Source organism: Scyliorhinus torazame, chromosome 9 (genome assembly GCF_047496885.1).
Source record: "Scyliorhinus torazame isolate Kashiwa2021f chromosome 9, sScyTor2.1, whole genome shotgun sequence".
In the NCBI taxonomy this organism is placed as follows: domain Eukaryota; kingdom Metazoa; phylum Chordata; class Chondrichthyes; order Carcharhiniformes; family Scyliorhinidae; genus Scyliorhinus; species Scyliorhinus torazame.
Genome location: NC_092715.1, coordinates 258736863 through 258754074, shown reverse-complemented (window position 1 = coordinate 258754074; position 17212 = coordinate 258736863). Strand labels below are relative to the sequence as shown.

Sequence of the window (17212 nt, the reverse complement as noted above, 5' to 3'; positions counted from 1 at the left end):
TGGATTAGGTGGAGATTTCATTACATTGGGAGGGAAAGGGCCTTGGGAATTTTAGGGATCGATTTGTGGAGGGACGGTTTGCTAGTTTGGAGGTATTATCAACGTGGTTTCAATTCTAGGGGGCGAACTTGTTCCATTACCTCCAAGAATGTGATTTTGTTCCCCTTGGCTCCGCAACCCTCCTTATTGAGTTGGATCCCATCACTTGCAAGGTCTGTTTGGGGGGGACGGGGGGACATTCCAAGCTTATATGGGCTAATCTTGTCAACTAAGGTAGCCCCACTAGATGAGGTGCGCACAAAATGGGAGGGGCAACCGAGGCCTCTTTTAGGTGGGGACGTGTGGTGTGAGGCCTTTTGCAGGATGAACTCCAAGTTCTCATGTGCATGACAGTCTAATTCAATTCAAGGTAGTCCACAGGGTTCATCTAACTGAAGCTAGGATGAGTGGTTTCTTTTCGGGAATGGAGGACAAGTGTGATCGGTGTTCTTTGGGACCTGCTAATCACACCCATATCATCTGGTTATGCCCCAGGGCAGCAAGCCTTTGGGTCTCCTTCTTCAACACCATGTCACTTTGGGCAGCAGGATGTACCAACAGCATGGGTGCTTTTGTTACACCGAATGAAGTCAAGAGGGTAGAAAAATAATTATTACTGTTCAACAGGGTTTCAGTCATTTCAAAAAGGGAGGAACACCAATGTGGCTTGTCAAAAAAAATGGTCAGAATGAATAGTTCACCAGGACCGTGCGTGGGAGTGGCAGCAGGTGATCATGGAGCAAGTGCTTTAATTTTGCACAGTATAATATATTTGGCTTATACATATTCTAACTTTAGTCCCACCACTAATGTCAAGGTTCACAATTGGATGTTTAAAAAGTTACAAGAGGGCACACTAAAGTATTGTGCGCAGTTAAGTTACTTTGCAAACTTTTGTAATGAGACGAGGTAGTAGACAATTTAGCCTCTCTAGCCTGTGCTATCAGTCAGTTATGTCGTGAGCGAGTTGCATTCTTAACTCCAACTATCCAGCTTGGTTCCATAATCAGCTGCCTAAGGAAATGAATGATTAATCTCAGTTCTGAAATGTGCATTGTCCCCCTCAGCCTTAACAACCTTCTGGGGAGTGAGTTCCAGATTTCCACGACCCTTTTCCATGAAGATGTGCCTACTGAACAGTCTCGCTCTATTTGTAGGGTTACATCCCCTTGTTCTGGGCTGCCCCACCAGAGGAAATGCTTTCCATCTACTGCATCAATTCCTTGGAGCTTCTTAAATTAGATCACCTCTCAATCTTTAACAAAGGGATACAAAGCCCAGTCTCTGCATCATGCTCTCCTAATTTAACCTTTTAAGCCCCTGTTGTGTGGAGATTGTGTGGTTCAGTGGGTAATGTATCCACCTCCAGGACAGAAACTCCAGGTTCAGATCCCACTGCAGGACTGGAGGGCCATGGAAACTGCGTTCCGTAATGTGGCCAAAACAGGTCGATTATCAGCCTGCAAATCCTTCCAATGTGCCTGATGGCAGGCGGCAAGGGTGGGTGAATCTCCTGGTCAGCCATACTGCAAAGTCACTGGCAAACTAAAGCAGTACTTAATCAATGAAATGAAAAATGAAATGAAAATCGCTTGTCGTAAGTAGGCTTCAAATGAAGTTACTGTGAAAAGCCCCTAGTCGCCACATTCCGGCGCCTGTCCGGGGAGGCTGTTACGGGAATTGAACCGTGCTGCTGGCCTGCTTTCAAAGCCAGCGATTTAGCCCTGTGCTAAACAGCCCCTTAGAAGTCCAGGGTCATTAATACCTTCTCAGGGTTTGGTACCTGAAGGAATATTCATCCCTGTATCAATCTGCTGAAATGTTTTTTCCCTACCTAGCATGTTGTATAAAGAATAGAAATTGCACCAGCAGCTTCTAAAAATACACGACCCACTTTGTAGTGGTTTAAATAATAAGTTTAGATAACAATTCAGCAGACACAGCCAGAAAGTGAACTGCCACAGTGAATCATATATGTGTAAATTTTCTATTGCCCTTTCTCGGAATAAATGAAACCAGACTGACCTTGCTTGTATTCAAGTGTTTATTTCTTCTTACAAGCTGTGGTTCAGTATGTAACTGAGTAAATCGCTTGTGGGTTTCAATCCCATTTCGCAGATTGCAGCACATACTTTCGGCTGACACTTCTAAATACTGATGGGAGTGTGCTGCACTGGTGAAGGTGCCATCTTTGGAGTTAAACAACCAAGGCTCTCAGCTGAACAGATAGATTTCACTGCACTATTCGAAGAGCAGATGTTCTTTCCCCCTCCCCCGGTCCAATAACCAGCATCACTAAACCTGATTTTGTCTAGTTATTTATCACACTGTTGTTAATAGGGGCTTGCTGTGTGTAAATTGGCTGCTATCTTTCCCACAACAATGACAACACGTCAAAAGCACTTCAGTAGCTGTAAAGAACTTTAACTTAACCGGGAACATCAAAGGTGCGAACATAAATCATTTTGTTTTCCTTCCTAAAGGAAATTAAGTTAAAGGCGCATCCTTGGAACTGCAGTGCTGAGGACCCGGGTTCGAATCCCGGCCCTGGGTCACGGTCCAATTAGAGTTTGCACATTCTCCCCATGTCCGCGTGGGTTTCACCCCAACAACCCAAAGATGCGCAGGTTAGGTGGATTGGTCATGCTAAATTGCCCCTTAATTAGAAAAAAAGAAATTGGGTACTCTAAATTTATGGGGGGGAAAAAAGACATCCTTCTATTTTGAAAATGTATTTTAAAAAAAAATTCAGCAATCAACATCAAATTTTATTGCTAACATGGATGGACGTTCTTCCAAAAAACACACACTTTGTGGGCTGATAGAAGGAGCAGTTGGTTGTCTCGAGTTTAGGATCAGGCTCACAGATCACCAATTAGGTCTTACAGGAACAGGCGACTGGAAAGTATTGTGCAGGAAGATTATATCCAAAGCTATCAGAACAATACTGTGCTTTCAATAGCCCTATCCAATGTTTCCCATATTGCTAACAATTTTCAGATTTCTTAAACCCATTGAAATTACATATTTTAAAAAAGCCAAATAAAATGGATACATCAGAGATGTTAATTATAACTAACCATGCCGGGGGAAATCCTGGAGGATCCCATCCATCCCTGATATTAATCACTGTTGACTTAGAACCATAGACTTCCTATAGTGGAAGAGGCAACCCTACCCGGGCCCACTCCCCTGCCCTATCCCCATAATCCCACCTATGGGGCACTTTAGCGTGGCCAATCCACCTAACCTGTGGGAGGAAAGCGGAGCACCCGGAAGAAACCCACACTGACACAGAGGAGAAAGTGCAAACTCCACACAGTCACCCAAGGCGGAATTGAACCCGGGCCCCTGGCGCTGTGAGGCAGCTGTGCTAACCACTGTGCCACCCCACTTCAATGAATAGCAATTTGGGTTGTCGGCATCACAGATTAATATCCGTATTTCACCAACATTTATGAATGAAACAGCAACATGATAATGACTGGGTGTTTTTCTTTGTATGGTGATGATTGAGGGACCAGCATTGGCCAGAGGTGTATAATCAATCGCTCCTGATCCCATCAGTGCTCCGAAGGGAGTATTAGGTTGATATCACCCTTGTAGCATCATTACTGTACATTACATTCGATGTGGTGGACTGATGGGATGTAGGTGGAGTTCCATTTATCTCAGGTATGCGTATGGAGCGGTCAGGTACGGGTGTTTGGTGGGGGTGGGGAAGGAAAAGGTAGAAAGAAAACACAGTGGTTTCATACCCAGCACACTTTTCAATTTTGATTAACTGCAGGCTGGCATTGGGTCATCGAACACGTGCGAAACTTAGAGAAACAAAAATGTATTCAAGTCTGGTCTCCCACACTCTATCCTCCTTAAACTGGAGGTCATTCAAAAGTCTTCTGCCTGTGCCTGTCAACTCCTCCAGCCCCAAAGCCATCAAGATATCTGTGCTACTCTAGTTTTGGTCACTTGCACAGCTCCAATTTTAGCCGCACCACCATAGGTGGCCGTGCCTTCAGTTGCTTAGAAACTCTGTCCATCAATTCCTCCACCTCTCTACCTTGCTTTCCATCAAAAGGGCTGGTTTAGCACAGGGCTAAATCGCTGACTTTGAAAGCAGACCAAGGCAGGCCAGCAGCATTGTTCAATTCCCATACCAGCCTCCCCGAACAGGTGCCGGAATGTGGCGACTAGGGGCTTTTCACAGTAACTTCATTGAAGCCTACTTGTGACAATAAGCGATTTTAATTTCATTTCTTCCAAATGCTCTTAAAACCTACCTCTTTGACCATGCCCTAGTCATCTGACCTAATCTCATGCGGTGCAATGTCATACTTTTGTTTTATACTGCTCCCGTGATGCCATGGGATGTTTCACTGTTAAAGGTTGTTGGGGTTGACATAATGCGGTAAAGATAGAAGACAATTGAGAATATTAAGTAGATCAGTTTCAGGTGTTGTGCTGTGTGCAGCCTGTATTGATGTCTATCACTCATCATAAGCACTGTAGACAAGAGACTGGACCTCCACAGTTACCGTTGTTCTTGCCCCACTGGACACAGATGTAAACTGAAGATATTGTTGAATTTTTAAAAAAATTCCATATTTCAAAAGAGATCAGGTAACATCCGAACTTTCCACCAAGCAATAGTCCTGTTCCTGTGTGAAACAAGGGGGATTGCAGATACTGCACCATTTTAATATCTATTGGGTAATTAGAAAACTAGTTCACATCACGCAGTGGAGCAAGCGACAGCATTAAAAGACAGGTGATCTGGTCAATCTCACATTGCTGCTTGTGGGAGCTGGTCTTGTGTACGTTGGTTGCTATGCTACCTACATTACAAAAGTGACTACACTTTTACGTGGGCAGCACAGTGGTGTGGGCAGCACGGTAATACAGTGGTTAGCACAGCTGCTTCACAGATCCAGGGGCCCAGGTTCGATTCCTGGCTTGGGTCACTGTCTGGGCGGAGTCTGCACGTTCTCCCCGTGTGTGCGTGGGTTTCCTCCGGGTGCTCCGGTTTCCTCCCACAATCCAAAGACATGCAGGGTAAATGGATTGGCCATGCTAAATTGCCCTTAGTGTCCAAAAAGGTTAGGTGGTGTTACCGGGTTATGGGGATAGGGTGGAGGCATGGGCTTAAGTAGGGTGCTCTTTCCAAGGGCTGGTGCAGACCCGATGGCCCGAATGGCCTCCTTCTGCACTGTAAATTCTATAAAAGTACCTTATTGCCTGTAAAGAGCTTTCACGTGCCCCAAAGGCGTGATGTAGATGCATGTCTGTCTTTCAAAGGTCGGCCATGACAAAGGTAAGCTGATTGCCATGGCAATAGTATAGTCCACAATTGGGGGTGACTTGGAACCATCTGATGATGCTTGATGGACATTAACCGTTAAGCTAAAGGATCCACACAAAACTAATAAGGCTTTTAAAATATTTCCCTGACGTCAATACAAATCTTTAAGACATTTTTCAGTTCTGCTGAATAAGTTAGGGCCCAAGAGGAGATTAACCCTCAAACAAAAAACAGATTCATGTAGCAAGGGTCTTGAATGCCAGTTGGGAAGAAAGTATTTAAAATAAAAATTTTTTTTAGAGTACCCAATTCTTTTTTTCCCAATGAAGGGGCAATTTAGCGTGGCCAATCCCCCTACCCTGCACATCTTTGGGTTCTGGGGGGTGAGACCCGTGCAGACTTGGGGAGAATGTGCAAACTCCACATGTACAGTGAACCAGGGTCGGGATTCGAACCCGGGTCCTCAGCGCAGCAGTCCCAGTGCTAACCACTGCGCCACATGCCGTCACTACTTTGAGCTTGGTCTCTCGGGAGTCCTGTTTCTTACAAGAATGTGATAGTTAGCTGAAACGCTGTTTTAACAGAGAAAGGCAACAAGATACAATCCATTGTGATCAGAGGTCGGGTGTACAAAACAATTTTTAAAAATCCAATGTAGTAACAAAGTAGTTTTATTGTTCTATTTGAGCCATCATAAATGGTAAGCAATTGCATCAACATTTTAATGAAACGCACCAGTAAACTGGTTGGACACAATACCTGGAAATAATAATTCAACTCGCTACTGAAATAATCACCCTTTTGTACCAGAACACAAGGATACATGCTGGGTTCCAAAGGATAATTAATATGCCACATTCTGCTTCAAGGTTCATAATACCTTGTAAATCTATAGTGAACCACAAACACCTGATGCCCAACACATAACTGACAAAAAGGATCACAAACTCACCTTCCCACTGTGACCTCGGCTATTTAAATCTGAACCCACCCGAATAAAAATAGGCTAAATAAAATGGGTACAGACACTGAAACGTAAATGGAAAAAATGGTTCATTTGTGCTGTACCCACGACAGGTATGTTTACGAAAGCAAAATACTACCAATGTCGTAAATCCGATACAAAAACAGAAAATGCTGGAAATACTCAGGAACTCCGACAGCATCTGCAGAGAGAGGGACAGAGTTAACGTTTCAGGCCGAGAACGCAGATGCATTTATTCCGATCTGGTGTTAAGAAACTGACATTCCCGAGGGCTTTGCCATCGGTTTTACTGCTGCTTCTTTTTCAAAACCTTTGTTCAATTATGTTCAACAAACATTCATAATTTCTAATGTTGTAAAGCTCCGCAGATGAAAGTCCATTTTCACAGACTCATACTATTGCTCCTTAAGGTGGATTGTTCAGGTGATGAAGGAGCTACGCTCCGAAAGCTAGTGATTCCAAATAAACCTGTTGGACTTTAACCTGGCATTGTAAGACTTCTTACTGTGCCCACCCCAAACATTGCCGGCATTTCCACATGGTGCTCAGTTGAGTAAAAGGTGATATAGCTGCACTAAAGGTATTATTAGTTCACCCTCAACTGAATTACCAAAGAGAAAATACACAACCAAGATTTTAAGTAGACAGTGATTGGAAATTTGGCCTCATAATTGTATATTTCTGAATTTGCTCCATTGAGCTGGCAGGAGCTTGTCAAGTCCAATTAGCAGCACGTAACGTTGAGGCCATTTATGTAACAATTTAATCACAAGCAGCAAAAAGAATTGCCTTCCTCACAGCATGGGTCGTATAACCAAAGCCTTGCCGTTTATCGAAGTTCTACAGATACACAAATTATGTCATTCATAGTCGGATTTTAAAACAAATTGGACGTTTTCTTTCCCTCTCGTACAAAGTATCTGTACAGAAAAATCAGCACGGTGAAATGTCACAGTCCACTGATGATTTTGGTTAATGAACAGATCGCTGAATGTTTGAATGATGCTCTTTCGCATGTGAAAATGAAGTCCTGTTTATATATATATATAAAAAAATGGTCGCCATCAGTTTCACAGTCATTAATTTGGATGGTTATTCCGGATCCAAACGTGGCAACACAGGAAGAATGAGGTTTCCAAATGCAGAGTCCTGAGTAATGAAATATCCTGAAGAATGAGCGTGAGCATGCTGAGGAACAAGTGAAAAAATATGTTAGATTTTTTTTTTTTTTTTTAAACAGGTATTGTCCAAATGAAATATAAAATGAATCTAGCACAGGGCTCAATTTGTTCCTAGGAAAACTAACTAGCGCTTTGTGCGAAAGAAAACCATTATTTACAAATAAGAAGCTAAGGAGAACATTATCAGCCGAAATATTGAAACAGCAACGCATAGCCAAGATTTAGAATTTTTCCAATAGAGAAAATATAACCAATGCAATCTGAAATACATAGATCCGAATTCAGGTAATTATGAATAAGCTAATGAGCTTATACTTCTATCAGTTAAAAAATATATATACTTGCACCTTTCTTAAATGTCACCAAATGCTTTACACAATTAAATATTACAAGTGTATAGTGACTGTTGCACTGTAGGCAAACTCAGAAGCTGTTCTGTGCTAGCAACATCGTGGAGACAGACAGCAAGGTGATGAATGATCAATTTGCTCCAAAGTGGTATGGAAGAGGTGCTGGCTCGACAATGAAGAAGTCTATGCTCTTTATCCACCTTTCATTTTCCCTTGAAAACTAACAAATTGGGGTTCGAATGAACATCAGTAATCGGAGCAATGCATGGTCAACTGACTGCAACTTAAAACGCTTAAGGTCGGAATTCTCTGGCAGTTGAGATTATATGTTCCCGCTTGCGGCGCACCCCCGCCAATCCCGCCGCCAGCAAATGTCACGCCGCCAAGAGTCACACGGTTGGGGGGGCCGGAGAATCCAGCCCGACGTTTCAGGCTCATTCCGTTGTTTTTAAAATGTCTTTGGCACTTGAGCCGAGAATAAGTCAAAAACAAGCAAGTATTAAAAGCAACAGAGGATGGGCAATAAATGTTGGTTTTGCCAGTGGTGCTGCATCCCATGAATAAAGAATAAACAGCAGACCACCCGGTCATCTTCCATAGGTTTAGAAAAGTTAGCTGATTACAAGTTAGAGATTGCTAGGAGCCCACGGCATTACACATTTAAAACTACTCAATGTTGGGGCTGGTTTAGCTCACTGGGCTAAATCGCTGGCTTTTAAAGCAGACCAAGGTAGGCCAGCAGCACGGTTCAATTCCCGTACCGGCCTCCCCGACAGGCGCCGGAATGTGGCGACTGGGGGCTTTTCACAGTAACTTCATTTGAAGTCTATTCGTGACAATAAGCGATTTTCATTTCATTCAAATAAGAACAGGTTTGAAATGTTACTTTTGAAAGAGGTGTATCCAGGCTCATGACTGCCGTTTTGGTATAGCTCCTTCTGGAGTCTTTGTGAACACAGCAAAGTGCCGCTTTCCCACAGCTCCGCGTATTGCCTACCAGTTGAGACTAATCTACTCTGAAATCACAGTAAGCTAGCCTGAGGGAGACTATCCTCCCTCCTTATGGAATGCAACCCACTAGCAACAGAGAGGGCACAGAGGAAAATGTGCAGCCCCACGTATTGACCCAAGTACATTGATGCATGAATATGTTACACACCACATCCCTGTCAGGAAGCCATGCCTCTCGACATGGGTGCAATTGCAGGCATCATAGAATTTACAGTGCAGAAAGAGGCCATTCGGCCCATCGAGTCTGCACCGGTCCTTACAAAGAGCATCCTACTCAAGCCCACGTCTCTACCCTATCCCCGTAACCCCCCACTTAACTTTTTTTGGACACTAAGGGCAATTTAGCATGGCCAATCCACCTAATCCGCATATCTTTGGACTGTGGGAGGAAACCGGAGCACCCGGAGGAAACTCACGCAGACACGGGGAAAACGTGCAGACTCCGCACAGACAGTAACCCAAGCTGGGAATTGAACCTGGGACCCTGGAGCTGTGAAGCAACTGTGCTAGCCAGTATGCTACCGTGCTGCCCAGACAGATCATTGACCTTGTGTATTCTTATGCGTGTCATTGTATTGGTCAGGAGTAATCGCATTGCGGTACTGCAAATTGCCTTCATAGTGTTATGGGCCAGGGTTTAGAGAACCCCAAAGTGTATCATGGAATTCACTTGACCCACAATTTTTAACAGATTGTGGTACGGGGAGCACACGGCCCACTCTACAGGTGTGGTACAGCAGAAATGGATAAGTATTTTTTTTAAAGCAAAACAATGTTTATTCTATGAACTCAAGTTAACCTTTTTAAAACATAGTGAACATCTTAGCAACCATCAATTCAAATACAACCCCCAAAGAGTACAACACTAAGTAATCCTTTAAGCTTTCCTTTTAACATTCATACGACTTAAAAACAAAACCTTTAACAGAAGCACATCAGGTTAAAGTTACTACTGAAAACATTTATAATTCTGACTTCACCAAATGATCAAGAGATAGTCTTTTCATGGCAGAGAGATCAACAGTACACCTGCTGTGTCTGGCTTCAGCTCCAACACTGAAAACTAAACTAAAACACACCCTGCAGCAAACAGCCTAAAACGAAGTAAAAAGCTGACAGACAGCCCAGCTCCACCCACACTCTGACATCACTGCAGTAATAAACACCCATTTCTTAAAGGTAACTCTCACTACAGATATCTGTATACATACCCATTTATAAACACCCATTTCTTAAAGGTACTCTCACATGACAATAGCATTGCAGGCAGGTTTCTGACGTAGGACAGTCATGGTAACATCTTAAAACTTTGATCAATATATTTTGCATTCTTTAATTAGTGGTGGTATTTCCATAATTCTAAATGTTGCAAGATCTGCCTTCCTTACAAGTTAAACCAGACAAAGAATGTTGTTGTCTCTGCACACGCAAAAGCTAAAAGCTACCAATACAATCCTGGGTGTGGCCAATCTCTGAATATCTCTTCTGTTCATATCACTAGTCCTAGGATTTCTCCACCATCCCCAGGCAAAACTAGCCATTACATACCAAAAATGTTTTGCTACTGTAAATGTGTCATGTTTAATTATATAGTTATTAAATAACTTCACAAAAAATCTATGTTTTCTTTTGGGCAATTTTTGTTTTACAATCTCAAAGTTCCGCACAATTTAAAATGCAAACTTTGTGACTCACAGGCAACTTTTCTTTTCTTTTTTAAAGTATTTTTATTGGCGTTTTAAATTTTACATAGTGAAACTTTGCATCCGATATTCACAGTTTACAGTTTATAGTTCTTAGGATTACAGTTCTTCCTAAAATCTTTTTTTTTAAAATAAAAAATTTAGAGTGCCCAATTCATTTTTTCCACGCAATTTAGCGTGGCCAATCCACCTACCCTGTACATATTTGGGTTGTGGGGGCGAAACCCACGCAGACACAGGGAGAATGTGCAAACTCCACACGGACAGTGACCCAGAGCCGGGATCGAACCTGGGACCTCGGCGCTGTGAGGCAGCAATGCTAACCACTGCATCACAAGGCTGCGCACCATACAATCTTTCTTGATATATCCTTTATTCCCCCCCACCCCCCCCACTTCCCCTCTCCCTGCCCTCCCCACCCCCTCTCATTGACCCCTCAGGTTGGCATCCCCCTTTTCCGCTCTGGGTGTTCGGTCCCTGAACTCCTGTTCTCCCCCCTCCTTCCTTCTGTGGTTTTTGTTGCAGGCCTTGTGGGTTCAGGAGGTGGGGGGGGGGCTTCCTGCCTCCTCTCCCTCCCCCTCCTCCATGCTTCTTCCTGTGGTTCCCCTGAGTTTCCTCCTCATTTCCCCCCCCCCTATTTTTGTACCTCTTACAGTTGTGTATTTCTGTCTGCTCGCCCCCCCCGCCTCTCACTCTTCCCCTCTTCGCTGTACACAGGCAAGTTAACCACATGTGCACTTGATAAAGGGAGATGATGCAATGGCCTGAATGTACCAGGTAAATGCAAAGGAACGAACCTACAAGGCAAATCCACAATGGAACAAAATGTCAATTCACAGCCTGTTGACCAATGAACAAAAAGAGAAAGAATATAATCCCCAAATCGCGAGCACAGGTGTTAAGAATACCTGCAAGGCCGCTTTCTGTTGTGCTGCTATGTGCTGTTGTTCTGCATGGTCCCGGAAATCTTTAGCAAAAGCTGGTCTTGATAAAGGAATACTGTGAGGAAGCAACACAAAACAAAAATGATTCAAACCTTTCAGTTGTCCAAGTGTACCTTTATACAGTCTATACATAATCTCTCTCTGTCAAACAGTGAACCAAAATACCAATCGTAGGCTTGGATAGAAGTAATAGGAGGAGTAGGCCATATGGCCCACCAACCTCGTTCTTCCACCTCCACCTGCTAAAATCAGGGCTGATCATCCACTTAACTGCACTTCCAGATTCCCATATCTCTTACATTCCCCGAGCATACAAAAAAACCATTGATCTCTGATTGGAATTAATTTAAGAATTGAGCACCCACAGCTCTGCGATGGAAATTTCCAAAGATCCATAACCTTCGGAGTGAAGAAATCTTCCGTTACTCTGTACCTCACATCTAAATGGCTGACCCTTTAGTCAAAGGCTGAGAATCCTTGTTCTAGACTCCCCAGCCAGGAAAACATCTTTCCTGCATTAACCTTCTCAAACTCCTTAAGAATTTTATGTCTCAACGAGAATGTCTCTCCTTTGACTAAACTCCAGAAAATATTGGCCTATAAAATATATATATTTTTAAAAAAATAGAATTTACAGTGCAGAATCGGCCCATCGACCCTTGGAAAGAGAATCTTACTTAAGCTCACACCTCCACCCTAACCCCGTAACCCAACCTACCCTTTTACTAAGAGTAATTTAGCATGGCCAGTCCACCTAACCTGAATATCTTTGGAATGTGGGAGGAAAACGGAGCACCCGGAGGAAACCCACGCAGACACGGGGAGAACGTGCAGACTCCGCACAGACAGCGACCCAAACCAGGAATCGAACCTGGGACCCTGGAGCTGTGAAGCGACAGTGCTAACCACTGTTCTACTGTGCCGCCCTGATCTGGTCTACTTCCATTTATGGCTAAGAACCTGAATCTGCTATTGTCATATTCATGGAAGCCATAATGTAGAGATGCCGGCGTTGGACTGGGGTGGGCACAGTAAGAAGTCATACAACACCAGGTTAAAGTCCAACAGGTTTATTTGGAATCATGAGCTTTTGGAGCGTAGCTCCTTCATCATGGAGATACTATAAACTTCACTTAACGGATGCACTACATTTGTACCAACACTGGAGACTAAATGTGGGACGGTATGATCAACCATAATCTGAATTCTTCCCATGGGTGTATGCATTTGCTAACATATATTCATTTCATGCTGTACACCGACTGTGAAGATAAGTTTGAAGTAGCATCGCAATGAGTACAATATTCCTGACATCAAGACTTTAAGTGGATTCCAAATAAACAGTCACTGTAATCCTGGCTGTGATAGCGGTTATGTGGTGCATCGCCTTAATTAAATGTTCAGGAAAAGGTTAAGACTGGAATTAGCAATTTTAAAAAAACATCAATAATATTTTGACTGGAGTGGACTAGACCACGAAACACAGAGCTGAAATATCAGTCAAAAATACAACAAAAATTGCTGCAGTTACACAGTCAAGGAGTTTGCAAAGCAACCTTTTCACCAGGGATTAAACAACGATTATATTTTAAAAAAAATTTAGAGTACCGAATTCATTTTTTCCAATTAAGGGGCAATTTAGCGTGGCCAATCCACCTACCCTGCACATCTTTGCGTTGTGGGGGTGAAACCCACGCAAACATGGGGAGAATGTGCAAAGTCCACACGGACAGTGACCCAGAGCCGGGATCGAACCTGGGACCTCGGCGCCGCGAGGCAGCAGTGCTAACCACTGTGCTACCGTGCTGCCCTTAGACTACATTATTAACATGCACTTGACAGATGAGTGATATGGGAGCTAAAGACTGCACCAATAAACATCGGGTCTGAAAAGCCACCCACTACGCAAGAAGAAATAGTTTTAATATCGAAAGGCAGGCAGATCCCTAGAGACACTAGCTTTGCCTCTGTTAAATCTCCCCCAAAATAGCTTTGATTAATATGACTGGAGACTGAAAAGTTGAACATTTCTGAAATAATGTGAACATTCTGGAGATTATTCTGAGAAAGAGTTGCAAAATGAGCTAGCCATCATTCCTCAGCTATATCAAATCCAGCCTTCAGCTCACTTTGAAATGTACTACACAGTTTCCACTCCCTTGCAGACATGCAAGAAAAATCTGATATACGATACCTGGCTCCAGGGTTGTTCATTGACGACTGATTCTGCATGATCAACTTTTTCTTCTCTTGTTTGAGCTCTGCCAGGATAGCAGCACGGTTTTTGTTCTGAACGTCTTTAGAAAAAGTACGAAATTTGAGAGTGCAAAACTTAAAAGAAACACATTACATTGGAGATGAGAAGCCACCTCTCCACCCATCGTCATGTGAGGGGCAGTACAACTGTGTTCTTCGGGATAGATTCCGAACAGAATTAGTAGCTGAAAACTGGGGGTTCATGAGGCACTGTCTGTGGGCCAGCAACAGCAGCAGAATTGCATTCCCCAAATCTGTAATTTTGTGGCCTGGCACAGCCCTCACTACCATTAACGTTCGGGAACAGCGGACAAACCCTGCTTCAGTGGGTGTAGAAAGAGCAGGCCGGAAGCAGCGAAAGACACAACTAAAACGGAGGAGCCAACTTGATGACACCAGGAGTACCTGCATGCTGAAGGAGCGTGCTACAGACAAAAACAAAGAGAGCCCCAACCAATTGATCAGATCACAGCTCCGCAGTCCTGTCACAACCAGTCAGAAATGGGAGACAGGAAGAAAGGACGGGGGGGGGGTGCAGAAAGAACAAATATGAGTAGGCTTCAAATTTACAAGATGCAACAAATTCATTGATCACAGTTACCCATCCATCCTTGATTTTTGAAGAATAGTATACAAAAGCAGAGTCCACATTCGCCAAAAAAAGTTTCATTGCATTTGCAGTTAAATTATTATTCACTTGGGGGAAAAAAAGAATTAGTTTGCTAACAGGACAGGTCTTGATTGCTTATGGATGACAATGAAATGCACAAACCTTTTGAAAGGGTTTCTCTGTTCCCGATGTTCTTTATTCTTAAAATAAAATGACATTACTGTACATTACAAAAAGTAATATGCAATGCTGTGGAAGCTGGAGTGCATGTGGAAGTCATTTTTAAAAAAGGTTGAAAACATTTCATTCTTTAAAATAAACGGAATTCAATGGAGTAATTCTAGCTGTAGTAAGACAGAGTTCGGAGGCTCCGTACCTTTTAAGAAAGACCTTTCAAAGTCATTAAAGCTTTCAGGCTCAATGCTCCGTATCAGTGGCGTATCTTGCATTTATTCACCAAGAGTTAAAGGAAGCTTTAAGGAGGTTAAAAATAATCACTGCTTTATTCTGGATTAATAAATGATTTCAAAAGTATTCCCTTATTCGTACGAGGGCTATTCTGAATGCAAAACTAACGCTAATGCCTGAGCAGTTGCTACAAGGAAGAGGCAAGAAATAAGAACAAAAATCAATAATAACTTTACAATTGTTGCACTGTCCGGATCACTCCAGGTTATGACGAGAGGGAATTGCTGAACCAACAGATCAGGAAAGGTCCAAATTTGACTCCACGCCCAGCACAAGTTAGTTGATCTCAGCCAGGGTTGGAAATAAGGGTGCTACAATTTGCCTCAGTGCCTGAGTCTGAGGGAGGGGTATCAGCAAAGATTCCCATTCGTGGCCAGTATCCAATAATCCCTGCACGTGAGGACAACGGATGACCTGGGTTCGCTCCCGGCCTCAAGTCACTGTCCGCATGGCATCTGCGCATTCTCCCCATGTCTGCGTGGATCTCATCCTCATAATCCAAAGGTGTGCAGGGTAGATGGATTGGCCACGCTAAATTGCCCCTTACTTGGAAAAATAATAATAATTGGGTACTCTAAATGTATTTAAAAAAAGCTACTTCGCAATGTCCTTCCATTGACAAATTGTCTGTTGGAGACCAGGGAAGACAAAACAGGGGAGATGAAAAAGGAAAAAAAAAATAGAAGGAATATAAATGTTTCTGCATCTCCCATGGAAATGGAGTAGCAATCCGAGCTTATCCCCAGGCAGGATACTTTCAAGGTAGCCATCCAAAAGACTGTCTCAGCCTGAGAATTTCCCAACAATAGGACGTTTCCTTTTTAGATGCTTTGGCTGCACCACGATCCTCGGGCAAACGTCTGCTCAAAGGACTTGCGAATGCTAAAACCAATTATTTAGCGAAGGCTTCAGGCAATTTAGCCACTGTTTCCCTTTTACCTCGAGCTCCCGGAAACATCTGGCTGTCGTTTATGGATTTTCTGAAGTTTAGAAACTCATCAGGTTCGGAATTACAATACTCATGTGCTTAATAGGTTAGCTCAAAATGGAAGAGGTCGCGACTTCCGGTGGCGGCAATGAGTGAGTGAGCCGCACATTCGGGGGCTCTCACTCCGGCGGGATTTGAGGACCTGGTTCCCCGGTTTTGCGGGACTGTGGAGCGCTGAAAGGGCGGCCACGGGGGGTGGCTAAGGAGCGAGCAGAGCTGCATGGAACTGCAGGAGAGCAGAAAGCAGCGCAAACGGCAGAGGAAGGGACAAAGGCAAGGTGCAGGGGAAGCTGACCCGGGAGCAAAGATGGCGGACCTGCGGACCTCGGACCCGGCGATCCAGCAGGCGCTGGAAAACATGCTGCAGGTGATAAAGAGCAGTTTTGAGTCGTTGAAGTGGGATAACTTGGACCCACTTCAGAAGGCAGTGGATCAGCTGAACCAGAGACTGGATGCCCAGGACGAAAAAGTTAAGGAGCTGGGGGAGGCGGTGGAGGAGCAGGCGGACGCGCAGACGATTGCTGCGCTAGAAGTCAACGGGTTGAAGGAGAGACAGAGAAGACTGCTGGACAGAGTAGAGGAGCTGGTAAATAGAGCCCGTAGACAAAATCTGAGGATCATCGGCCTCCCGGAGGGGGTGGAGGGAGCTGATGCCACAGCGTTCGTGGCGGACCTGTTGAAGCAGCTGATGGGGGCTGAAGCCTGTCCGCGATCGCCGGAGCTGGAGGGGGCACACAGAGTACAGGCGAGACAGCTGCGTCCGGGGGGTCCCCCTCCGTCCGATGGTGATTAGGTTCCACAGGTTTGTGGAGAAGGAGCGGGTGCTGCAGTGGGCAAAGAGCGCTAAGAGCAGCACGTGGAATAACAGTGTCCTTCGCATTTACCAGGACCTAAGCCAGGAGGTGGCCAGGCGGCGAGCAGCCTTTAAACAAGTTAAGGAGGTGTTGTTCAAAAAGCACGTGAAGTTTGGTCTGCTCTTCCCGGCCCGTCTTTGGGTTATGCATCAGGGCCAACACCACTACTTCTCCGAGCCCGAAGAAGCGATGGACTTTGTGAGGGATCAGGGGCTGGTCTCGAGAAAAGGACCCACGGACGCAAGCTAGGGTCCGGGAATTACTGTTTGAAGGGACGCCTACTGTGCCTGGACTGCAGGTCGACTGTTTACTGCTTTAAAGGTGCCTTGTGGTGTATTTTTTGTGGGCAGTTTTTGCCTGAGGGGGATATGGGGGGAGGGTATCCCCCCCTCCCCCTCTCATATGGTCTTTTTTCTTTTTTCTGTTGCTTTGTTTTCTTTTCTTTTTTCTGTTGTGGGGGGTACCTTTTGTTGGGCTCTCTGAGTGCGCTGGAGCCTGTATTGTAACAAAAGGGTGGCCGGTCA

At 44.3% G+C, this 17212-nt stretch overlaps 2 protein-coding genes across 3 annotated transcripts in view; one reads left to right on the top strand and one right to left on the bottom strand.

Annotated features, from left to right (window-relative positions):
* Nucleotides 1-17212, top strand: part of LOC140429828 (uncharacterized protein KIAA1958) — a 239297-nt gene that overhangs the window by 180388 nt on the left and 41697 nt on the right. The window lies entirely within an intron of this gene.
* The window catches only part of inip (ints3 and nabp interacting protein), a 42049-nt gene continuing 30830 nt past the window's right edge, over nucleotides 5994-17212 (bottom strand). Inside the window, exons 3-6 of one of the 2 annotated variants that reach the window (XM_072517304.1) lie at nucleotides 14541-14578; nucleotides 13707-13809; nucleotides 11477-11567; nucleotides 5994-7511 (exon numbers count right to left, since the gene is read on the bottom strand). In XM_072517304.1, coding sequence (XP_072373405.1) covers nucleotides 7416-7511; nucleotides 11477-11567; nucleotides 13707-13809; nucleotides 14541-14578 — 328 coding nt within the window. In that variant the 3' untranslated portion in view covers nucleotides 5994-7415. The remainder of the gene's footprint in view (nucleotides 7512-11476; nucleotides 11568-13706; nucleotides 13810-14540; nucleotides 14579-17212) is intronic. The other variant, XM_072517305.1, reaches the window with a different exon arrangement.